At 41.0% G+C, this 26,762-nt stretch overlaps 1 protein-coding gene across 4 annotated transcripts in view; it reads left to right on the top strand.

Annotated features, from left to right (window-relative positions):
- Positions 1-12,852: 12,852 nt before the first annotated feature.
- arl6 (ARF like GTPase 6) overlaps positions 12,853-26,762 on the top strand; it is a 63,122-nt gene continuing 49,212 nt past the window's right edge. The window contains exons 1-2 of one of the 4 annotated variants that reach the window (XM_072260495.1): positions 12,853-13,201; positions 24,999-25,218. In XM_072260495.1, coding sequence (XP_072116596.1) covers positions 25,199-25,218 — 20 coding nt within the window. In that variant the 5' untranslated portion in view covers positions 12,853-13,201; positions 24,999-25,198. The remainder of the gene's footprint in view (positions 13,202-24,998; positions 25,219-26,762) is intronic. The other 3 variants (XM_072260498.1, XM_072260496.1, XM_072260497.1) reach the window with 3 other exon arrangements.

The following is a 26,762-nucleotide window of genomic DNA, read 5'->3' as shown; positions in this document are numbered from 1 at the left end:
AAAAGTCTGTCAGTATCCTGTGACAGAGGTGAACTTTCTTGATGCTCCGCAGGAAATAAAGGCGCTGTTGCGTCTTTTTGATCAGGATGGAGGAGTTCAGGGACCAGGTGAGATCATTGGAAATGTGGACGCCAAGGAATCTGAAGCTTGATACACGCTCCATTACAGCTCAGTTGATGTACAAATGTAGATGGGGACACCAGTGGGGCTCCTAGCATGCCTGAAGTCCACAATAATCTCCTTGGTCTTCTGGGTGTTAAGGGCCAGGTTGTTATCAGCACACCACACAGCCAGGTGCTGGACCTCATCCCTGTAGGCTGTAGGAAAAAGAATCTCAGGGTTGTATGTGGTAATATGATAATGAATAAATTTTACTCTGATAATAAATTTTACTTTGAACTTTGATTGCCAAGCTGTAGCCGATAAAGAGCATCCTGATGTATGCTTCGTTACTGTCTAGATGTTCTAGGGTTGAGTGTAGAGTGGATGAAATTGCATCTGCTGTGGACTTGTTGCGCCACTCTCCTTGTTTAAAACTTGCCCCACACACTTTCATTGAACTTAGCCTTCTAATCTTAAATGCATGTGCTCTGGTGTTAGACATTTCAACCCTGGGTAAAAGATACTGGCTATATACTCTGTGCCTCTCATAATCTTACAAACTGCTATCTGATCTCCCCTCAGCCTCTGTCACTCCAGAGAAGATATCATAAGTTTGTGCAATGTCTACTTATAGCACATGCCCTCTAATCCAATCAGCATCCTAGTAAAACCCTATTCTGCACCCTTTCCAAAGACTCAACATCCTTCCTATAATGGAGCAACTAGAAATGATGCAATCCACATGCAGTCTATCTGGAGTTTTAAAAAGCTGAAACATAACTACCCACTCTTGAACTTTAATTCATTGACTAATAAAGACAAACACTCTATATCGCTTCTTTACCACTCTATCAACATGTGTAGACACTTTCAGGGAATTATAAAGTTTGACCCCAAGATCCTGCTGCTAATCAACACTGTTAGGGATTCTTGCCATTAACAATGCACTGTTCTTTTACATTTGATCTCCTAAACTGCAGCAGTTCTGGTCTCCATACTTGAGGAAGGATATTCTGGCTTTGGAGGCAGTGCAGAGGAGGTTCACCAGGTTGATTCCAGGGATGAAGGGGTTAACCTATGAGGAGAGATTGAGTCGCCTGGGACTATACTCTCTGGAGTTCAGAAGAATGAGAGGGGATCTTCTAGAAACATACAAAATTTTGAAAGGGATAGATTAGAAGTAGGAAAGTTGATTCCATTGGTAGGTGAGACTTGAACTATAGCTCATTGCCTCAAGATTCAGGGGAGAAGATTTAGGATGGAGATGAGGAGAAACTGTTTTTTCCAGAGAGTGGTGAATCTGTGAAATTCTCTGCCCAGGGAAGCAGTTGAGGCTTCTTCACTAAATATATTTAAGAAACAGTTCGATAGGTTTTTAGATAGTAAAGGAATTAAGGGTTATGGGGAAAAGGCAGGTAGATGGAGCTGAGTTTACAAACAGATCAGCCATGATCTTATTGAATGGCGGGGCAGGCTCAATGGGCTGGATGGCCTACTCCTGCTCCTATTTCTTATGTTCTTATTTGGCCATGCTAAAAGCCATCTGCCATTTCTCCACCCGTATCTATAACTGATCTGTATCCCACTATATCCTTTGCCAGTCTTCTACGCTATCCATAAAACAAGCAAGCTCAGTATCATCTGCAAACTCACTAACCCATCCATCTGTGTTTTCACACAGGTCACTTATATTAAACAGCAGAAATTCCATGGTGACATCCAGGAACTTAAAGCTGTTCACCCTTTCCACTGCTGATCCTTGGATAAGGACTGAGCTATTTTCTCCCAACTTCCTCTTTCTTGAGGTGAGCTTGAACTGATTGTCAGTAAGGAGATGTTATTATCAATCTGCATTGACTGTAGTCCCCCAATAAGGAAGCAAAGGATCCAGTTACAGAGGGAGACATGCAGGTCCGAGTTCTGAAACTTTTTGTTCAATACTGAGGGAATGATGGTGTTGAATGTCATCATTATTATTTTGCAGAATTTATGGCAGACATTATGACCAGTAATTGAGTAGGTCTGGACTGACTATTTATCTGTAATTGGTGCAATTAGAATATCAGTTACACTGCCGTTAACCTGGCTTAAACACTTACAATGTTTATATTTTGTGAGAATATTAGATGAAATACTGAAATTCACATCAAATCACTTATTATCTGTAAAACCAGCAACAGATACTGTACTGGGGAAAGTTATTTCTCACAGCTATCCTCTAGATTTTGCACTTCCCAACAATCTCTCTGCATTATTTTCTCACATTGATTACCTTTAGAATAAACCCATCAGGGTGATAATTCCTCCTCTATTCCTTGGCTCTAACCAAACATGTTCTTTGTTCACTCTGCACCATCCTTTCTCTCCTGCACTGTAACATTCCACTGAATCAAAACTCTCAAATGTTTCTTCTTCCCTATCCCTCCAAAACAATGTGTGTGTAGAAATGTTAATTATCAGTCCTGCCTCTGTTTGAGCCAAGTGTCTGTTATAATCATTACACCTAATTTGGACATGATTTATTAAGGCACCCTTATGCTTGTACCCCTTGCCTCAAGCCACTCGTTGTATTTTCCTTTCTGAATAACTCCTTCCTTCCCTTCAGTTCCCAGCTTAGATTTTCAGCCTACTGATTTTTTCCTCAGGCCCCCAACCTCCTACCAAACTAGCTTACCACCAAAATCCAACTTCAATCTCACCAAGACACCTTACTGACTGGCATCTACTCTACTGCTTTTGCACCCACGGATCAGGTGGGAAATCTACTGGCTAAAAATAGCAAAAGGCATCATGCAGTTAAACACTGCAAGATGAATGGAAAACCCATACTTTTGCAAATCTTCCTGCCCATCTCTTCTTGGTTCAAAAATATATGGGTCACTGTCCTTGAAGCAACACACACAAAATGCTGAGGAAGTCAGCAGGCTGGTCAGCACTGTCTTTGAAGCTCTTTTTTTAAACAATTCTGATTAAGCATAGATAATTTAAATACTTATCACGAAGGCTTAATATCATTGCTGGCTTTCTAATATATCCTCTGTGCCAGTTAAACCCAGTGAAAGCAGCAAAGAATAGGCAATTATTTCTGCAAATTGAAACTGGAATATTTTCTTGGCTCCAAACTGGAGTAAAGGTTTTACAGAATTACTTTGGTAAGCTGAAGCCTAAATGAAACCAGGCTGCAGCATCACCTGTTCAATGAGTTTTGTCTTCCATAAATTCTACCTGAAAATTCCAGTCATTTTTTTGTTATTGCCACTGAAGTAAAATAATAGTTTTAAAAAACAGCAGCACAGTAAATACAATGAGCAATGCAATCAGTGTTTTAATTTAGTGCATAGAGATTGAGACGGTGGGAATGACATAAATCTCACTGAGCTACCACTTCAGGAGCAGTTATAAGGCAATACAGTTATCATGGGATTTCCAGATTTATGATTATCTGTTGAGTGTTACCGTCATTTACTGTTTTATTACAGCGTTCTACCTTGTTTAGCTCTTGTCTCTGACTGTGACTCTGTGACTCTGAGCATCACTGACTGATGCAAGATCACTGATCTGAATGGTTTCCCTCTGCAGAGACTGTCTCAGCTGCACTTTTCAAGTAGCTTTTTTTTTATTTGTGTCCTTTTACCCAGAAAAATTTGTATTTGTTTCGTAATTTCTATGATGTGCTGGATTATCACCAAACCACACAGTAATACATCAGGGACTCTGATTTGTCTCTTAACCTTAAGATGTTTTAGAACAAGTCCTTATAAATAAAGGAAATGGTTTCTTGATTCACCAAAATGTGACCAAGACAATCCTCAAATATCCATTCCTGCAAGTGCATTTGGGAAGGGAATTAATACAAAAGAGAGCCTGATCTCAAAATTGACAGTACCTTAAATGGGGAAAACAGTATATATTGCACATGCATAAGTTGATTATGTCAGGGGTCCTACCAATGCTGTAGTACTTTAGCCAAGAACACCCCAGAAGGTGGTTTAATTGCAAAAGCTATTTGCAATCAAATGTTGCAGGTTGGCATATTCTAAGGAGCATTACATGCTAATGAATACACTGAAGCTTGGTAAAGCTATTATAAAAGTTATATAGGAAAAGGCTACAGCTTAGGGTCTCCTTCAATTAGACTTTGGATTATGTGTCAAAGCCCTCAAAACTTTGAAGGTGCGTTGGTGGAATATTGATGCCATGTTAACATAATTTAATTATCTCAATCAAAAATAATTAAGTGATTGGTGGTAACACCGCAATATGTAGGCAACACTTGAGTTTGTGCATACTCAGAACTATTGCTAATTCCTCACTGAAGAATGACAAGACAAAGGTCCCCTACCAACCTGCCCCACTATACAAAATTACCCTCCAACAATATAGGTTCACAGCGGGATACTGGGAAGCGATTTCTCATGTCCTGGGCTGCACTAGTCAATAAAAACAGAGATTATTGGGGAAACTGGGAAGCCTTCAATGCACAAGCATTGAGAAAATGGATATTTGATTATCAGTCTGTCAATTCAACAGAAAACTTATTGCATACCTGGCAGCAGTGATACTTGCTTTCCCATATACTTCTGAAACCTGGGCTACTTACAGATGGTACCTCAAGGCAGTGAAAGCTAATAAAGTCGTCACCACAAAATTCTTTCAACCGACTGGAAATAAGGGAGACAATAACCTTAGCACTGAGATCCTAATTACACTCAGAGGGAAGTGCTCCACCAGGTGGATCACTTCCAAGATATAACACGGTTAGATTACAAGGACAGAGAAAAATATTCAAGGATGTGTTCAAACCCTGTTTGAAAAGTTGCACCATCCTGGACTGACTCCTGGTTATTGCCACTCCATACCGCATAAAATGCAGAAAAAGCATTCAGATGGTATTGAGGTATTCAAGGCAGTGGTTCAAAAGCACATAGAAAGCTCGTGTAAATGGCAAGAGTATCTCCTCAGAACTATCTGGTCTCCCACCTCATCAGGCACACCCTGCCCCATTTGTGGAAGTGCCTTGATTGGGTTCATCAGAGGCCACAAAATAGGTGCAGAAGCAACTTAGGTTTACCTAAAAAGATGACAAATGGTGCAGAATATTACAGCAGATTAATATATTATATAATTGCAAATTTCATAAATAAAGTTCATTTCACATACATTCACCTTGAATAGAAGACCAAGAACTATTCCAAATCTCAAACATGCCCAGAAGTGCTAATGATCTTAAACATAAAGAATGCAAAAAGGATGTCTTTTCATTATTGATGCACCTTTCCTGTGGGGAGGGGCATGTTTTCTGAATTCCTCTAACTGTTCTATCATCATAAACTTATGCCCTCCCAGTAATGAGTCTAAAGCATTTTTTTTTTACAGAGTTAAATGTGTAATTTAATTGGCAGCATGGTTGTGCAGTGGTTAGCACAATGCCTTACAATACCTGTGTGTTTAATTCCCACTGTCTGTAAGGAGATTGAACGTTTTCCCCATGACTGTGTGGGTTTCCACCCTCTGTCCAAAGATGTATCAGTTTGTAGGTTAATTGGTCATTGTAAATTGTCCTGTGATTAAGCTAGGGGTAAATTGGGGTTTGGTGAGCAGTGGTGTTCAAAGGGCCGGAAGGGCCTATTCTGCACTGTATCTCAATAATTTAGCTCTCAGCTTCCTGTTCCTTCAAAACTTACCAAATCTATCCTCATAACTGAGCATCTCCCTCCATAACATCTTCAAACCTCAACTCACTCTCATGAAACTATATCATTTTATGCAGTGACTAGAATTATGCACACCACTCTATACCCTTGACCCAACTAATGTTTTGCATAATCCAAGCACAATAACCATATCTTTGTATTCTTTCCTCCAGTTTGCCATTATAAGTGGTACAATTGTGTTTGTCAGGAAAATTATTTCATTTACTATAGATAAGTGACAAAGAATTTTTGGACATTCTGTGTGCTTACAATTAGCAGGGATTCATAGTAGAAATATATCACTTCACTTTCAGAATTAAGGAACTAGTATATTTTCATCCCACATAGTTGTATTTTCCATCATTGCTGCTAAAAATCTGTAAGTTCTTAATTGATAGCTGTACTTAACAGAATTGTGAATAAATAGCTGCATTTAGAAATATTAAAAGTCAAGGAATTATGTTTATCTTTATAATGTATGTGTGTTTTAAGCAAGGATAGGCACAGATTATTTCAAGAGTAAATGAAAATCAAGGAAGTTATAGATGCTGAAAATCTGAAATAAAACAACCAGCAAGTCTCAGAGAATCAGTGGAAACAGAAACAGAGCTAACATTTTAAGTCGGAGTACCTTTATCTGATGGTTCCAATAACTGGTCTCCAACTATCTTTCTTTCTCCTGACCTGCTGAGTGTTACCAGCATTCCTTTATGTATTTATAGTTAGCACAGCTTTGTGCAGGGAAGATTCTGCCTTACAAACCTCAAAGAGGTTTTGAGGTGGTAACTAAGAAGATTAATGAAAGGAGAACAGTAGGTGCAGGTTATATGGATTTTAGTAAAGCATATGACAAGGTTCTGCATGATAGGATGTCCAGTATAAGTATCCAAGGTAAACTTCCTCATGGGATCCAAAATTGATCGTGCATTCAGATGCAGATGGTAGTGGTTGAAGGATGCTTTCTCATTGTAAGTCTGTGATTGGTGATGTATTACAGGGATCAGTGCTATGACCAGGATTGTTTCTGATATATATTAATGACTTGGTTGCATGATAGTAAATTTGCAGATGACACAAAAGTCAGTTTGTGGATAGCTATCAAGGTTGTCTAAGGCTTCAGTTGGGCAGAGTGATGGATTATGGAATCTAATTCTGACAAGTATATAGTGATGCATTTTGAAAAATTAAAGAGGTAAGACAATGGTAAGGCGCTCAAGAATTCTGATGAACAGTGGGACCTTAAAGGTCAGGAGTTCAATTCCACAGTTTCTCGAAAGTGGGGAACGGGACATTTAGTATGCTTGTTTTCATGAGTCAGAACACTTTAAAGTTACAAACACTGGTGAAACCACACATCAAGTATGTGCAGTTTTTGTCACTCACTATAGCGATTATGTGATTCCACTGGAGAGTTCTGAGGAGATTTACCAAGTTGCTCCCTGGATAGAAGTACTTTGGTTATAAGACCATAAGACAAAGGAGCAGAAGTTGGCCATTCGGCCCATCGAGTCTGCTCCGCCATTTTATCATGAGCTGATCCATTCTCCCATTTAGTCCCACTCCCCCGCCTTCTCACCATAACCTTTGATGCCCTGGCTACTCAGATACCTATCAACCTCTGCCTTAAATACACCCAATGACTTGGCTTCCACTGCTGCCCGTGGCAACAAATTCCATAGATTCACCACCTTCTGACTAAAAAAATTTCTTCGCATTTCTGTTCTGAATGGGTGCCCTTCAATCCTTAAGTCATGCCCTCTTGTACTAGACTCCCCCATCATGGGAAACAACTTTGCCACATCCACTCTGTCCATGCCTTTCAACATTCAAAATGTTTCTATGAGGTCTCCCCTCATTCTTCTAAACTCCAAGGAATACAGTCCAAGAGTGGACATACGTTCCTCATATGTTAACGCTCTCATTCCCGGAATCATTCTAGTGAATCTTCTCTGTACCCTCTCCAACGTCAGCACATCCTTTCTTAAATAAGAAGACCAAAACTGCCCACAGTGCTCCAAGTGAGGTCTCACCAGTGCCTTATAGAGCCTCAACATTACATCCCTGCTCCTATACTCTATTCCTCTAGAAATGAATGCCAACATTGCATTCGCCTTCTTCACTACTGACTCAACCTGGAAGTTAACCTTAAGGGTATCCTGTACGAGGACTCCCAAGTCCCGTTTGCATCTCAGATCTTTGAATTCTTTCCCCATTTAAATAACAGTCTGCCCATTTACTTCTTCTGCCAAAGTGCATAACCATACACTTTCCAACACTGTATTTTATTTGCCACTTCTTTGCCCATTCTTCCAATCTATCCAAGTCTCTCTGCAGACTCTCCGTTTCCTCAGCACTACTGGCCCCTCCACCTATCTCCGTATCGTCAGCAAACTTAGCCACAAAGCCATCTATTCCATAATCCAAATCGTTGATGTACAATGTAAAAAGAAGCGGCCCCAACACGGACCCCCGTGGAACACCACTAGTAACCGGCAGCCAACCAGAATAGGTTCCCTTTATTCCCACTCTCTGTTTCCTGCCAATCAGCCAACGCTCTATCCACGTATGTAACTTTCCCATAATTCCATGGGCTCTTATCTTGTTAAGTAGCCTCATGCGTGGCACCTTGTCAAAGGCCTTCTGAAAATCCAAATATACAACATCCACTGCATCTCCCTTGTCTAGCCCACTGGTAATTTCCTCAAAAAATTGTAATAGGTTTGTCAGGCAGGATTTTCCTTTAAGGAATCCATGCTGAGTTCTGCCTATCTTGTCATATGCCTCCAGGTAATCTGTAACCTCATCCTTGGCAATCGACTCCAACAACTTCCCAACCACCGATGTCAAGCTAACAGGTCTATAATTTACTTTTTGCTTCCTTGCCCCCTTCTTAAATAGCGGAGTGACATTTGCAACCTTCCAGCCCTCCGGAACCATGCTAGGATCTACCAACTTTTGAAAGATCATCGCTAATGCCTCCGCAATCTCCACAGCTACTTCCTTCAGAACACGAGGGTGCATTCCATCTGGTCCAGGAGATTTATCTACCTTTAGACTATTCAGCTTCCTGAGTACTTTCTCTGTCGTAATTGTGACTGTGCACACTTCTCTTCCCTGCCACCCTTGAGTGTCCGGTATACTGCTGATGTCTTCCTCAGTGAAGACTGATGCAAAATACTCATTCAGTTCCTCCACCATCTCCTTATCTCCCATTACATTTTCTCCAGCATCATTTTCTATCGGTCCTATATCTACTCTCACCTGTCTTTTACTCTTTACATACTTGAAAAAGCTTTTAGTATCCTCTGATATTATTTGCTAGCTTCCTTTCATAGTTAATCCTTTCCCCCTTAATGACCTTCTTAGTTTCCTTTTGCAAGGTTTTAAAAACTTCCCAATCCTCTGTCTTCCCACTAATTTTTGCTTTCTTGTATGCCCTCTCCTTTGCTTTAACTTTGGCCTTGACTTCTCTTGTCAACCGTGGATGCATCCTTTTTCCATTTGAAAATTTCTTCTTTTTTGGAATATACCTGTCTTGCACCTTCCTCACTTCTCGCATAAACTCCAGCCACTGCTGCTCTGCCGTCTTTCCCGCCAGTGTCCCCTTCCAGTCAACTTTGGCCAGTTCCTCTCTCATGCCACTGTAATTTCCTTTACTCTACCGAAATACCGACACATCAGATTTCGGATTCTCGTTTTCAAATTTCATAGTGAACTCAATCATGTTATGATCACTGCCTCCTAAGGGTTCCTTCACCTCAATCTCTCTAATCACCTCCGGTTTATTACACCAGGGGTCCCCAACCTTTTTTGCACTGTGGAACAGTTTAATATTGACAATATTCTTGCGGACCAGCCGACGGGGGGGGGGGGGTAGTAGGGTTGCCAACGGACAAGAGTAGCAGTCAAATTCATTGGGTTTACCCCGAGAAAGACTACAATGGCCATGAAGCCTTGCGCAGGCACCAGTGCGTGTGCGTGTACCTTCCGATTTTTCTCTACAAATCGTTTTTGGCGATTCTGTTCGGGGGGGGTTAATCACGACCGGAATATAGGTGATAAGTGGCTAATACACTCAATTTCATTTCTAGAAGGGTTTATCTAACGAATTTAATATTAAACACACTGCACATATTTTCCTCGATTGAATATAGTGATGTCAATTATCAGGGGAGGACAGGGGAGCTTGAAGTAAGTGTTGAACGAACTTCCAGCAGAAGTGGTAAAGGCAGGTTTGATATTAACATTTAAAGAAAAATTCGACAGGTATATGGACAGGAAAGGAATGGAGGGTTATGGGCTGAGTGCAGGTCAGTGGGACTAGGTGAGAGTAAGAGTTCGGCACGGACTAGAAGGGCAGAGATCGCCTGTTTCCGTGCTGTAATTGTTATATGGTTATATAAATAACTTATAAGCCAACAGCATCATAACATTTTAAATAACATTTGGATATTAAACACACAGCACATATTTTCCCCGTATGAACATATAAAATTATTGCAACACACCAATATCGCTGAGTCAGTGGGAGCCCTGGGCTTGTTTTCCTGCAACAAGACGGTCCTATCGAGGGGTGACGGGAGACAGTGATACTCCAAGGGGTTTCTTTATGTCCAGTCTATTCCGCAATTTAGTTTTCATTGCATTCATTGCAGAAAACTCTGCTTGACAGCGATATGATGTTGGAAATGGAAGCAACGTTTTCAGTGCTTTCCTGACTATCTCAGGATATTCAGCCTTGACTTTGATCCAGAATGCCGGCAGAGATGTTCTGTCAAACATACTTTTCTGCCCGCCGTCATTTGCAAGCTCGAGGAGTTGATCTCCTTCCCGCGCTGACATGGATGACACGCGGGTAATAACCTCACGTGCGTTCAAGCTCAACAGTGGGTGTGGCAGGGAACGAGGAAAGGTGCAGCTGACTCCTATCGCCAAATCATATCGTTTCCTCGCGACCCGGTAGCGCATGCTTTGCGGCCCGGTGGTTGGGGACCGCTGCATTACACAATACCCAATCCAGTACAGCCGATCCCCTAGTGGGCTCAACAACAAGCTGTTCTAAAAAGCCATCTCGCAGACATTCTACAAATTCTCCCTCTTGAGATCCAGTGCCGACCTGATTCTCCCAATCCACTCGCATGTTAAAATTCCCTACAATTATCATAACACTGCCCTTCTGACAAGCCTTTTCTATTTCCTGTTGTAATTTGTAGTCCACATCACTGCAGCTGTTTGGAGGCCTATAAATAACTACCATCAGGGTCCTTTTACCCCTGCGATTTCTTAGCTCAACCCATAAAGATTCTGCACCTTCCGATCCTATATCACTTCTTTCTAATGATTTAATATCATTTCTTACCAATAAAGCCACGCCTCCCCCTCTGCCTAACTTCCTATCCTTCCGATACACCGTGTATCCTTGGACGTTCAGCTCCCAGAGATATGCATCCTTTAGCCACGTCTCAGTGATGGCCACAATATCATACCTGCCAATCTGTAGCTGTACGACAAGATCATCCACCTTATTCCTTATGCTGCGTGCATTTAAGTATAACACCTTAAGACCAGTATTTGGTACTTTTCACTTTAATTTCACTGCAACTTTATTGCACTGCAACTCATCCCAATAGCTACAAATTTGCCCCATCACCTGCCCGTCTTTCCTGACATCTTTACTGCTCACTATCTTAGATTTATTTCTGCTTTCCCCTTCCTCCGTTCTGTCATTCCGGTTCCCATCCCCCTGCCAAATTAGCTTAAACCCTCCCTAACAGCTCTATTAAACTTTCCCGCCAGGATATTGGTCCCCTTCGGGTTCAAATGTAACCTGTCCTTTTTGAACAGGTCATACTTCCCCCAGAAGAGATCCCAATTATCCAAGAATCTGAAGCCCTGCCCCCTGCACCAGTCTCTCAGCCACGCATTCATCTGCCTGATCCTGCTATTCTTGCCCTCGCTAGCACTTGGCACAGGTAGCAATCCCGAGATTACCACCCCAGAGGTCCTGCTTCTCAGCTTCCTTCGTAACTCCTGGAAATCTCTCTACAGGACCTCCTCCTTTGTCCTATCTATGTCATTGGTACCAACATGTACCAAGACAACTGGCTGCTCACCCTCCCCCTTCAGAATATTCAGGACCCGATCCAAGACATCCCGTACCCTGGCACCTGGGAGGCAACACACCATGCTGGTATCTCTATCAGGCTCACAGAATCTCCTGTCCGTCCCCTGACTATGGAATCCCCTATGACTACTGTATTCCTCTTCTCCCTCCTTCTCTCCGGCACAACAGCGCCAGAGGCTCAGTCACCGTGGGCATTCCCTATCTGGTCATCCCCCTCAACAGCATCCAGAACAAGATATGTTATGGATGAAAGCTGAGCTTTGCTTTCTCCAGATTTTGATATACATTCCCATGGTAAGTATACCAAAATCAAGAGGACATAGATTTCAAATCAGAACGTTTGAGCGGTTTTTGTTTACAGTGATTGATAACTGGAACTTAATATCAGAGGAGATGGTGGAATCAGATACCATTATTATAGTTAAGAGACATTTAGAACGCTTGAGTATAGAATTATATGGCCTTAATTTAGGCAAATGGTGTGGTTATGGACTCGAATGGCCCCTTTTGGTGCTGCCAACTCTAAGACCCTATTGTTTTAACCCAGGCAGGAGTTTGGCGGTGGAAATTCTGGTTAAAAAACTGTACAGGATGCAGCTGAAACGACTGGCCGTGGACAGTGCTGCAGGCGCACACTGATGTAGCTGAGCTGAAACAAATTCCAACGGGTTGGGGACCGGAGGCCGTCCGAACAGATACCACAAAGGGACTCCGGTCTCGTCCTCTACAAAGCCACTTGCACGACCGCCTCCTTATTTATTTCTCTCAGACTCCCGACCTGTAACCTTAATGCATCTTCTCTTTCCACAAATGCTGCATAACGTACCAACCACTTTCTGTTTTTAACACACCTCACTTCGAATTACGGTGCCTGCAGAAAGAACGATAGCCCAGCCCGCCCCTCTGACGTCATGTTCACTTCCGACAACCACCGGAAGCTTGGCCTGGCTCTCCCTCAGGTGGTAAGAGGTTGCTCCCTAGCAACGCGATTTCGGGCTGTAAATAGACGTTGGGTAGAGGCGGCTTACGCTAAACTGACCGAGGATGTGCGTACTCGTAAACTGGATTCTTTGACTTGCATGCTACTGGTTGCTATTTTATTTTTCACGTCTTTGGAACACGCTACTACTTTCAGTAATGCCAGGATTCCAGCAGATTTAGTGCTCCGGTTCAGGGCGATCAGAGAGGTTGGGCGGTGAAGGGGACTGCAGTTGCTTTGAGGGGAGAGTTGAGCAGAAAAGGACCAGTTGCCTACAGACAATCCATTGAAAGAACAGATCTGGTAAGTATTTTATATGCGAATTTAATGATGGAAATGGACAGACCAGTGGAGCACCTTCAACCCTCTGGAGTGAACTATAAAGCAATAACATTAATTGAAATCATGGCTACCTATTTCATTATTAACAACCAGCTTTTACAACCGCTGTCATTGTTATTGAAATATCATTCACGTCATTGTTACAACTTGTTTTTATATAATTTTCATGAAGTAACATATCCCATGATAACAGAAATGTTTTTGAGAAAATGTTGGCAGCCCAAAGGACTGATAACCGGGATAGGTATGTTTAGGATGCATTTTAAAAGAGAAGCTTTGATCATGAATTCCATTTGTTAGATGGCTGAAGTCATTGGAGCTTGTGAGTCGATCAGAGAAAAACTGCAAATGGGTAAGAGGAGCACAGACATCCCAGGAAGGACTAAATGAGAAAGTGAGGCATAAATGAATTTGAAACCTTGGAGAGGATTTTTAAAACCAAAGTCTTCGTAAACTAAAACTGAAAGGTTGGAGATTCCTCACATTGGCACTGGAGTGGTCATCACAAAATTATGAATATGTATTTAAGTGATTCATTAGTAAATAAACTGGTGAAAGGATGGAATTGGTGAAGTTACAAAGGAGGATCATGTGACATTGGAAATGGAGGGAATATTGAGATCCTCAAAGAAGTTTTGATATAGAAACATAGAAAATAGGTGCAGGAGTAGGCTATTCGGCCCTTCGGCCCTTCGAGCCTGCACCGCCATTCAGTATGATCATGGCTGATCATCCAACTCAGAACCTTGTACCAGCCTTCCCTCCATACCCCCTGATCCCTTTAGCCACAAGGGCCTTTGTCAATATGTCATTGAATGATAGGCAAAATAGAGAGACAAAGGCAATGGTTTGGGAATAAGTTACTGGTACATTGCAGGAGCTAAAGATGATAACCTTAGTGTTCTCAATGTTTAATTAAAATAAATCATTTCTCATCCAGAGATGAATGTCAGATAAACATGGGAGAATGTTCAATTATAGAGTTGAATGTGACAAGTGTTGACATGGATCCTACCAAGTTGCACAATGGAGGTTTTGGGAGACTTGGTGTAAAGAAATGGCAGTTTATTTGGCTCTTTAAAAATGCCAGATGTAGTTTGTGTAGCATCCCATTCCATAGATGCATATACAGAAATCCAGGTTTGCACTCTAGTGTAGATACTCACTGTGCATCATTGATGGCCATTTGGCCAGAACTCTTGGAAATAAAAGCCTATTTGAAGGAAGACTAGAATTTTTCCAGTAAATACAGTGCCTGTCCCTACTGCTTGGAAAACACTTTTTTTTGTTAATAATGTCGTGTGAGAAATCTTACTTCTTTCCAAAACCAATCCTTCCAATTCATTTGTATATTGTACCAAGTTTTTAGGATCCTGTTTACTAATATCAAATTGTTAATGTGATTAAATTTTGTTTGGTAACAGAAATATTTAGATTAACTAAATTAAATATGCTAATTTTGGATTTGGCTGAGGAAAGTGCTCAAAATGGATGAAAGTGAGACATATTGGACGGGGGAAACAACATAAAATTAAACAGAAAAGATTAAAGCAGAAAGCGGGAGAATTGCAGATTGAAGCCAATACTGTGTCAATACTTAAAAACAACTAGGGCAAATAGTTAATGCAAAGAAAAATAACAGTAAGAACAGTGTGTAATCCCTATTTTTGACTCAGCTGGTTTTTGTAGATAGAGTGGTATAATGGGCTGTGCTGATCAAACCCATACAATTTGAGTGTCCAGGGATTGTGTACAAGCACAATAAAGTAACAAGCCTAATTTATTATCATAAAATAGAAAATAACAAATAAACCGCACAAAATACTATGTAGTAAGTCATAATTATTTCAGGGCTCATGATTCTTAGTCACCACTTGATTGTCGCTGTTGTTGAGGGAACTCACTAGTGAAATCACCCCAAGTTCTATGCAACGATTGTGATCTCCAGCCCAGGTGAACTCCAAAGAACCCAGGGAAAGGTACTCCAATAAGTACAAGTTCCACGAGCATAGAGAAACACACAGAGACCGACAAACCCTTTGATCTTTTTTTCTCATGTCATTAGCTCAGCTTGGTTTGTTTCATTCAAACAATACATGTGTTCATTAAGACCATGTTCAACGGTGTTCAGTGGTAGACAGTTCAATGGTCACTTCTTGTCCACCAATGTTTTGGACTTACAGAAGGGCATTAATTTTGCATATAAGCAATAAACCTGTGTCCATCAAGCCAATTTGACAGACGCTCAGGCTACGTCCACACTAGACCGGATAATTTTGAAAATGCCGGTCTCGAATAAAAACAACAGGTGTCCACACTAGGCTTTTTTCAAAATATCTCTGTCCACATTAAAACGGATATTTGGGCAAATTACTCCTACTGGGCATGCGCAGACACATCTACAGAAAACAAGTGAAGAGGAAACGGTATAATATTTACATTTCCACTGCGGCGTTGTGCTATTTCCATTGGTCAAAACTTAGAGTACCAACAGCAACAGCGAAAGAAAGCTTTCAACAATGTCTTCAAGGAATACAAAGAAAACCTCTGCTGGAAAAAGCAGACCAGACTTCTTCGTTGAGACAGACAATGAAGTCGAGCTGTTTTTGCGAGTTACAAACAAGTACGAAGTCAGCAAAGCAGTGGAGAACGTGGAGATGATTAACTCCAAACAAGCTATTAATGTAGACTATAAAGTAAACAACACATGCATGAAGCCATCCTCTACCCAACATCAGCAAGAGAGTGGAATCTTCTGCTGCCAGACCTGCGCAGTATTTCTGACATTAATATTTTTAAAGATAGACTCAATCAAATCAATTTAGGGGATCTGGTCAAAAAAGCTCACTTTACAATTTAACTCTCACACCGTTCACACCGACTGCGCGTTATAACAGCCGTCCGGAAGTGCTTGCACAGTACCGGGCAGAAGCAGAAAAAGCATTGTTGTTGTGGTGTTGTCATAATAGCGTTTTTAAGTATTTCGGTTTACCCCGTCCACACTACAATGCGCAACAATCGTTTTCAAATTTACACTCTCTGGAGAGTGTTTTAGAAAAGCTCCGTTTTCGGGAGATGAAAACGCCATTTCAATGTGGATGGAGGGTCAAAGCGAAGAGAAAAAGCTTCGTTTTCAAAATTATCCGGCGTAGTGTGGATGTAGCCTAAGAAAGAATCCATCAGCCTAGCTTTCAAAGTGACTAACAGGCATTTAGTCATTAACAGACATTCTCATGTTAATGGTGCCTAAGACTAAGAAATAATCCATCTGCTATCAACAAACATTAGAGATTAACAAATCTACAGTGTTTACCTTATATAGTGAGCTCACAAAGAGTTAAATTGTTGGAACTGTTCAGGCATTCATTCAATGGTTTACGAAATTTGACATAACACAATTGGTGATTTGTTCATTTTGCATGCTGGTTGAAAATTTCCACAGGAAAATCTGTATTTATTTGGTAGCCCAAGAATTTTGATCAAATTCTAATTCGAAACCAAAAAGGAAGAGATAAAGTTCAAAATAAGAAGTCACATAACTTGTAGTAGAAATTCATAATTATTGTTGTCCTCGAGGTGCTGTCAGTTATAGATCTTTTCAGCTGTTGTGCTTTCTGTTAAGTACCTCAAGAGTATCACTGGTAGGCATCTAGGTGAAGGCTCATCTCCTTCTAGCATATGTGGGAGGGAAGGGTTAGATCAATCTTAGAGTAGGTTAAAGGTCAGCACAACATTGTGGGTTGAAGGGCCTGTACTGTGCTGTACTGCTGTATGTTCTGTGTTATGTGCTGCAAGGACTATAATGTGGAGAATAAATCCAGCTTCAAATCTCATTTAAAAATAAAGTACTCCAATGGACTAAGGCTCAGGGCCATGATGAAAAGCATGTTATTATCCATCATATATGTGTGGCGCATGGCCAAGTGGTTAAGGTGTCAGTCCAGTGATCTGAAGGTCACTAGTTTGAGCCTCAGCTGAGGCAGCGTGTTGTGTCCTTGAGCAAGGCACTTAACCACACATTGCTCTGCGACGACACTGGTGCCAAGCTGTATAGGTCCTAATGCCCTTCCCTTGGACAACATCGGTGGCGTGGAGAGGGGAGACTTGCAGCATGGGTAACTGCCGGTCTTCCACACAACCTTGTCCAGGCCTGCGCCCTGGAGAGTGAAGACTTTCCAGGCGCAGATCCATGGTCTCGCAAGACTAACGATGTCTTTATACTACCTTGAGATTCATTTTCTTGCAGGCATTTACAGTAGAACAAAAATACAATAGAATTACTGAAAAATTACACACAAAGGCCAACAAGCAACTAATATACAAAAGAAGACAAACTGTGCAAATACAAAAAATAAATAATACTCAAAACATGAGTTGTAGAGACCTTGAAAGCAAGTCCATAGGTTTTGGAATCAGTTCAGAGTTGAGATTATTCATGTTGGTTCAGGAACCTGATGGCTGAAGGATAATAGCTGTTACTGAATCTGGTGGTATGGGACACAAGATCCCTGTACGTCATTCCTGATGGCAGCAGTGAGAAGAGAGCATGGCCTGGTGGTGGGTTTCCTTGCGGATGGATCTGCTTGGCAGCGTTCCTTGTAGATGGGCTCAGTGGTAGAGAGGGCTTTGCCTGTGATGGACTGGGCTGTATCCACCACTTTTTATAGGCTTTTCCATTCCTGAACATTAGTGCTTCTATACCAGGCCATTGTGCAAGAAGTCAGGATACTCTCCACTATCCATGTATAGAAGTTTGTCAAAGTTAGGTGACATGCTGATTCTGCACAAACTTGTAAGGTAGTAGAGGTGCTGTTGTGCCTTTTTTGTAATGGCACTTGTGTGCTGGTCCCAAGGCTGTTCATCTTGTATGATAACACTAGGAAATGTAAGATTATTGATCCTCTCCACCTCTGATTCTCCAGTGAGAACTCTGTCGTGGACCTCCGGTTTCCCCTTGTTGTAGTCAATAATCAGCGCTTTGGTTTTGCTGATGTTGAGTGAGAGGTTGTTATTGTGATATAATTCAACCAGATTATCATTCTCTCTCTTGTATGCCAGTTCACTTCCTTCAGTTAGTCCTGATGAAAGGGCTCGGCCTGAAACGTCGACTGTCCCTCTTCCTAGAGATGCTGCCTGGCCTGCTGCGATCACCGGCAACTTTGATGTGTATTGCTTGAATTTCCAACATCTGCAGAATTCCTCGTGTTTGCGTAGTTAAGAAAGCTTATGGGGTGTTAGCTTTCATAAGTCGAGGGATAGAGTGTAAGGGTCGCGATGTAATGATGCAGCTCTATAAAACTCTGGTTAGGCCACACTTGGAGTACTGTGTCCAGTTCTGGTCGCCTCACTATAGGAAGGATGTGGAAGCATTGGAAAGGGTACAGAGGAGATTTACCAGGATGCTGCCTGGTTTAGAGAGTATGCATTATGATCAGAGATTAAGGGAGCTAGGGCTTTACTCTTTGGAGAGAAGGAGGATGAGAGGAGACGTGATAGAGGTATACAAGATATTACGAGGAATAGATAGAGTGGATAGCCAGTGCCTCTTCCCCAGGGCACCACTGCTCAGTACAAGAGGACATGGCTTTAAGGTAAGGGGTGGGAAGTTCAAGGGGGATATTAGAGGAAGGTTTTTTACTCAGAGAGTGGTTGGTGCGTGGAATGCACTGCCTGAGTCAGTGGCGGAGGCAGATACACTAGTGAAACTTAAGAGACTACTAGACAGCTATATGGAGGAATTTAAGGTGGGGGGTTATATGGGAGGCAGGGTTTGAGGGTCGGCACATCATTGTGGGCCGAAGGGCCTGTAATGTGCTGTACTATTCTATGTTCTATGTTCTAATTCATCACCACCTTTGATTTGGCCAACAACAGTGGTGTCATCAACAAACTTAAATATGGCATTGAAACTGTATTAAGTCGTAGGTATAAAACAACAGAGCAAGGGGCTAGCACACAGCCTTGTGGTGCCCCTGTGCTGATGACGATTGTGGAAGAGATGTTGTTGCCAATCCATACTAACTGGGATCTGCAAATGAGAAAGTCAAGGGTCCGGTTGCACAAGGGGGTATTGAGGCCTAGGTCTTACAGCTTAGTGATTTGTTTTGAGGGAATTATACTGTTGAATGTTGATCTGTATTCAATGAGGAACATCCTGATGTATTCACCTTCACTGTCCAAATGTTTCTTCACATAATCTTGCTTGGTTTTGCTTTGTAGGTGGTGATAGTTTTCAAGCCCCACCACAACTGTCAAGCATCCTCCTGTGATTTGAATTTGGTTTGGAATTGCCAGTTCGCATGTGAGTTGGCTTTCCAGAGGTCATACCTGGACCTCTTATAGCTTCCTAAGTTGCCAGTCCTGAATGCCACTGATCTATCCCTCAGCAAATTGCGGATCCCTTTGTTCATTCAGTGCTTCTGATTGGAAATACGTTGAATAGATTTGAAGGGACACGTTCATCTGTGAATATCTTTATGAAGTCTGTGACAATGATGGCATATTCAAGATTGTTTAATGTCATTTCCAGTACAAAATTGTAAAGGATGAAATAATTATTACACCGGCTCTGATGCAGCACAAAAAAACACAATAAGATGAAGAACACAATAATAAAAAACACAAAAAATATAAATACATAAGATTTCTTATATGTGAAGATTGATTTTATGTCCATAAAGTGATGCTAGGCACAGCAATGTCTGTTCATAAGGTGACTGACAGGAAATGATAAAGTAGTGGTGGTTGGGGGTGTAGAGGGATGGATTAGTGGGTGGAGGTGTTGAGCAACCTTATTGCTTGGGGATAGTTACTTTTTAGTCTGGTGGTCCTTGTGTGGATGCAACATAGCCTCCTCCCTGAGCTGGGTGGATGGGATCCTCCATGATATTGCTGGCCGTTTTCCAGCAGCTTTCTGAATATGTGTCCTTGTTGGCAGGGAGGCTGGTGCTTGTGAAGCATTGGGCAGTTTTGACTACCCATTGTAGAACCTTCCTGTCCTCTGTAGTGCAGTTTTCATACCATGCAGTGATGCATCTTGTTAGGTTGCTCTCTACCACACATCTCTAGAATGATGTGAGTATAGATGTGCACAGATGAATATGTATTCATTCAGGTCCTCTAATGAGACCTTGAACATGGCCCAGTCCACCACTCGAAGCAATTCCATAGCCACTTCTCTGTCTCCCATGATCATCTCTTTGTTGTCCTTACCTCTGGTGCCTTGCTCTTTCCTCTCTGCCTGTATGCAGATAGGAGATTATCAGATTTCCAGAAATGCAGTCTATGAATGGAGCAGTAGGCATCCCTAATGGTAGTGTAGCAGTGGTCGAGGGTTTTATGCCTCCTGGTGCTGCAGGTGATATGCTGATGGTAATTGGGCAGAGATTTCTTCAAGCAAGCCTGATTGAAGTCCTCTGCAAGGATAAGAAAGGCATCAGACATTCTCAGCTAAAATAGTTATCACTGAAGTTACTGTCATTGCAAGTGGACACAGACAAACTTCCTGGATAGGTATGATTTTTAATGGTTTAAATATATTTTAAATCCAAAAAGCTGTAGACATTGGAAAGTTGAATTTGAAAATAATCTTATGGCAGGGAAGTTCAGCATCTATGGAAAGAAAAAGAGAGTTACAAAAATGAAAAGTTATGGGAGAAAAGCAGGAAAGTTGACTTGAAACAGCCATATTTCCATGATTGGTAGAACATGTTAAAAAGCTGCATGACGTACTGCTGTTTCTATTTATGATTTTCACATTTAGAGTCAAAAACACTTCATCAGATGTGGAGAAGTGAGGGAAATTAGATTTAAGTTGCTGAGAAGTTGGGGTGGAATGGTTGAGCAAAGGGAATACAATGGATTATGATTAATTGGGGCAGCTGTTTATTTGGGACTACTCTTCAAGAACAAAAACTAAATCAAGAAAATAGCTGGGATTTCCTTTGTTTATTTGGGAGACTATGCTGCTTAAGTGGGACAGGAGACTGTTTCTACCTTGCATCAGTCGTGTACAGTTGCATGGCTGTTGGACACTACTTCGTGCTGAAAGCAATCAGTTTTTAAATAGAGTCAGTTTGTGTTCAAAAGGCAATGATTTTTGTCAGAATAAGGAGCAAGACAATTCGGAACCATTTCGCTCACCACGGTTTCAGCATTACGGCTTTGAGATGCCTGAAATGGCCAGGATTGAAAGTGAAATGATTTCACTACTTCAACAAGTTAGGAACTACAAAGGTATCGACAATCATCTTGAACTTTACAGTGACAATGAAGGTTTGGAGGATGCAATCATCTAAAACGTTGTGTGAAGGCAGTTCATTATCTTGACTAGGTGCCTGCTCATTTTTTTCATTTACAGTCAATCTAAAGAACACGGCAGGTGAATACCTCTGTCAATATCTGTTAGGAACTAATACACAATTTTATAGTACAGTTAATGTATTGGTAGTGTTATAATTTGTTCTGTATTTCATTTAAATGCATAAATTGCTCCTCAGCTCCTCCTCAGCAGTAGCTTGTCTTTTTTTTTCTTTTAACTATTTCCATGAAACTTCGGTTAATTGGGGCAGCTGCTTAATTGGGCCAAAATGTACTGGTCCCAATGTGTCCCAATTAACTGGAATCCGCTGTATCTCAGATAATACTAAGCCAGAATTACCAAGGTTATTCTATTGTTTGTGGAGCTATCTGGTTGAGAAACTGAAGAGAAGTGGGAGAGAAAGCAAACGAAAGTAAGTATTAAAACCATGAAATGCAGGTCAGATCAGAGCTATTGTTCAAACCTAAGACCAAAAGGAGAATATGTAGCAGATTAGACAATGTCTCCGGAGAGAGAGGGGAGAAAATTAAGTTAATATCTATCAATATATCATTGTCTGACTCTCGCTGTTGTCAATGTCATTGCCCACCATATTCATATTTTCTTACAGCTTATCTTGTTACAAAAGTATAGTCATCCAGCAGGTTATGAACCTGTGGCAGATCACCTTACCTTGGGAAAATAATTGTCACCCATTCAATGAATGTGACCAATCCACTCTAAATGTTGTTAGTATATAACTGAATGAATCTTGATGGGCTTAACTCACTCCTGGACCTCTATATTGGTAACCTTCCACCACAAGAAGATATATAAGCTGTGCGTACGCAACAAATGGAAACTGTTATGCATTTTCATATACCTTGCATTTGTTGTCTGAGTCTTGCTGCTAAACTTGGTAGACTCTAATTTGGTATTCACTGTCAGAGTGCTCAACTTGGACATAGCACTTAGAATTTGCAATGTGCAATTTTGGTATCAAATGACCAATAGCTGGCACTTGATGAGCCCATGTATGTGAAGTTCTCAACAGCTTCCAGGGATGTATTTAAGTTCTTTAGCAACAAGCATTACAAAATCAGTTTCAAGAAAACTGAATGCAGAATTTATGTTTCTTAACCCAAGGTATTCTTCACTGGTTAATAAGTGTAAACCTCTAGAAAAGATATTAAACTGCCTACCAACTTTCGTTCTATATTCTTATCAATAATCACATTTGCCAACTCAGCTCCAGTGACCTGGGATCAATATTATATTGGGTGGCGTTTGGGTGTCCTCCTTTCTCCTAATTTTCTGGTTTCCTCCTACATTCCAAAATATGCTGGTAAGATAATTGACTACTTACTTTTTTTTATTTTAAATATGATTAAATCTTTTTTATTAATTATTATTGAAAATCAACAAAAAATACATTAAAGTAATCAAGTCAACATATCAATATGTACAATAAGCATTAAACTATCAAATAACTGATTAACCAAGCTAAACAGTATATCAATAATAATAAGAAAAAACAAAATGTTAAAACTATTCTTTTTGGAAAAGAAGAAGGAAAAAAGTACCCCTACTAACTAGACAAAAAAGCCCCTACTAACAAAAAAAACGGAAAAAAACCTGTTGGGAGCACAACCCTGGAGCTATAATGCCATATGAGCTTCCGACTACTTATCGTAAATTGTTCCTAGTGTAGGTCGGTGGCAGTAGAAATAGTTGGGGGGTGGGGGAAGGGTTGCTGTTGGATTTGTAAGTAATAAGTTGGAAGGAAATGTGAGGTAAGATAATGGGACTGGTGGTGAATACTTTTAGCGTGGGTTGAGGTGTTTGATGCGGTATTCGCATGCTTGGCAATTAGCTTGCAGACGTCGAAGTGACATTCGCAGTGCACAGTTGTCGGTGTTTCTCTCTGGGAGGGCTTGCATTTATATAGGCCCCTGTTTGCTTGCCTCAGTCCTGATTGGCTACCTGTTCAGACCTTTGAATTCTATTGGCTCAGGTTTCTTTGGCTCTTACCAGTTCGTAGATGTCATCTATTTCTATATGTTTGTTGATGAAGTTATCAGAAGAGAGCCATGCTTCTAAAAATTCTCATGCCTACTTCATGTTGGCCTGCGCCAGAACCTCTGAGGTATCCCAGTTAGTGGTGGTCTTCTCAGTCTTCATGTACCAAGATCAGTGACAGTGGATCATGTCTCCGTCCCATCAGTTTGTGTTCCTGTAAACAGGTTGAGAGTTTGCGTCCTGTCTGGTCAACATAGTTATTGTTGCAGTTTCCACAGGTGATCCTGTACACCGTATCGCTTTTGTCGATTGTCTTTACTGGTACCTTGCTTCTTGAGACAAGCTGCTTTAAAGTTGCCACTGGTTTGTGAGCAATTGTGATGCCGTGAGGTTTGAGCAGTCACGCTGTCATTTCTGATATATTCGTGAGCATCACCAAACTTCGGGACTGGGAAGGGAAGCACTTATTAAAAATACTCCAGAACAACAGAATTTCACCCTCGGAATTTCATCAGGAGATGCTTACTAAGGAGAGAAATTCAGACTTTACTCAAAGTGCATTGAAATGCACAACGTTGTCCTATATCAACAATATCTCAGAAACTGCAGGGTGAATTCTATCATATTGTGATTGCTGTCTCCTAATGGTTCCTTTACCTTAAGCTCCATAATCAAATCTGGTTCATTACACAACACCCATTCCAGAATAGCTGATCCCCTAGTAGGCTCAACCACAAGCTGATCTGTCAAGCCATATTGTAGGCATTCTACAAATTCCATCTCTTGTAATCCAGCACCAACCTGATTATCCCAATCTACCTGCGTATTGAAATCCTACATGATTATTATAACATTGTCCTTTTTACATGCCTTTTTTTAATCTCCCATTATAATTTGTACCCCAAATTTTAGCTACTGTTCAGAGGCCTATATATAACTGCCATCAGGGTCTTTTAAACCTTAAAATGTCTTAACTCTACCCTCAAGGATTACACATGTTCCAATTACATCTTCCAATCCTCTGTCACCTCTTTCTGAGAGAGGTGCTTTACTGTACCTCTGGGGTATTTAAATACTGTATTCAGCTTTTCCCATAATCTGGTGCTGAGTGTGTGACAAGTTTTCTGTTAAGTTCCTTGAAAGTACATATGTTTTATACAGAAATAACAAATTACAATTTGTTATATATTTATATATTTAAAATTGAAAATCACAAGATCTATCACAAACAAGAGAAAGTCTGCAGATACTGGAAATCAAAGTAATAGCCCTGATGAAGGATCTTGGCCTGAAACATTGACTGTTTACTCTTTTCCATAGATGCTCCGGGCCTGCAGAGTTCCTCTAGCATTTGTGTGTATCACAAGATATATACTGTATTTCATTAAAGTATATCTGATTCAATTAGAATTTATTAATGTTTAAAAAATGTCATCACAGGGCATTTGATGCATTTGAGCATTTTATCAGCGATGAAGTGTTTTGAGAGTTTAGTGACGAAACATATCAACTCCTGCCTGAGAAACAACTTGGATCTGCTCCAGTTTGCCTACTGACACAACAGATCCACAGCAGATGCCATTTAATTGACTCTTTACTCAACCGTGGAACATCTGGACAATGAAGATGCATACATCAGGATGCTCTACAAGAACTACAGGTCAGCATTCAGTACTATCATCCCCTTCAAACTAAACAAGACTTTGTCTTCTGTCGCCTTGTTCAATTGGATTCTCGATTTCCTCACTTGCAGACCCCAGTCAATTTGGATTGGCAACAACATCTCCTCCACGATCTTCAGCAGCTCTGCTGCATCACAAGGCTGTGTGCTTAGTCTCCTGCTCTATTTGCTTTACACTTATGACTGTGTAGCTAAGCAAAGCTTCAATGCCATATTTAAGTCCTGACGAAAGGTCTCAGCCTGAAACGTCGACTGTACCTCTTCCTAGAGATGCTGCCTGGCCTGCTGCGTTCGCCAGCAACTTTGATGTGTGATGCCATATTTAAGTTTGTTGATGACAGCACTCTCGTAGGCAGAGTCAAAGGCGGTTACGAAACAGCATATAGAAGGAAAATTAATTGAAAATGTGGCTGAGTGGTGCCATAACAAAAATCTCTTGCTCAATGTCAGCAAGACCTAGGAGCTGATAATTGATTTCAGGAGGAGGAAACTGGAGGTCCATGAGCCAGTCCTTATCAGAGGAAAGGGTGAGCAATTTTAAATTCCTTGGTGTTATTGTTTCAGAGAACCTGTCCTGAGCCCAGCTCATAAGTGCAATTATGAAGTAAGCCTCTACTTCGTTAGGAGTTTGCGAAGATTTGGCATGACATCCAAAACTTTGACAAACTTCTATAGATGTGTGGTGGAGAGTATATTGCCTGGCTGCATCACAGTTTGGTATGGAAACACCAATGCCCTTGAATGGAAAATCCTACAAAAAGTAGTGGATACGGCCCAGTCCATCACGGTTAAAGTCCATTAAGCACATCTACATGGAGTGTTGTCACAGGAAAGCTGCATCCATTATCTGCACTATGCTCACCTCTCACCGCTGCCATCAGGAAGAAGGTACATGAGCCTCAAGACTCGCACTACCAGGTTCAGGAACAGTTATTACCGCTCAACCGTCAGGTTTCTGAACCGGGGGGGATAATTTTATTGAATTTCACTTGCCCCATCACTGAACTGTTCCTACAACCTATGGGTTCACTTTCAAGGATTCTTCAACTCGTGTTCTCAATATTTATTGCTTATTTGTTATTAATTTTTCTTTTTGTGTTTACCTTGTTTGTTGTCTTTGCACACTGGTTGGCTGCCCTGTTGGTGCAGTCTTTAATTGCTTTTATCATGGTTATTGGATTTATTGACTAAGCCTGCAAGAAAATGAATCTCAGGGTTGTATATGGTGACATACATAATTTGGTAATTTACTTTGAACTTGAACTTTGAGCATTTCAAATGCAAAGACAAATCTCAAGGGTGGTATTATTTAAAGCACTTGCATGGTAATCCGTGATTGTAGTCTGCTCATACTATTTACCCAATTAAATCAGCTTCCATTGCAATGTCAGGTTATTCCTCAGTAATCCATTAAACCATTGTTATAGGACTACAAGCCTTCATGTGATTTTTATTTATTTGTGTTTATGACTAGGAGCTTATTAGTGAAGAGAGTTATTTTAAAAATATTATACACTTAAAGA

Source organism: Mobula birostris, chromosome 6, assembly GCF_030028105.1.
Source record: "Mobula birostris isolate sMobBir1 chromosome 6, sMobBir1.hap1, whole genome shotgun sequence".
Lineage (NCBI taxonomy): Eukaryota > Metazoa > Chordata > Chondrichthyes > Myliobatiformes > Myliobatidae > Mobula > Mobula birostris.
Note: the sequence above shows the minus strand (reverse complement) of the source record. Positions and strands in the feature narration are given on the sequence as shown.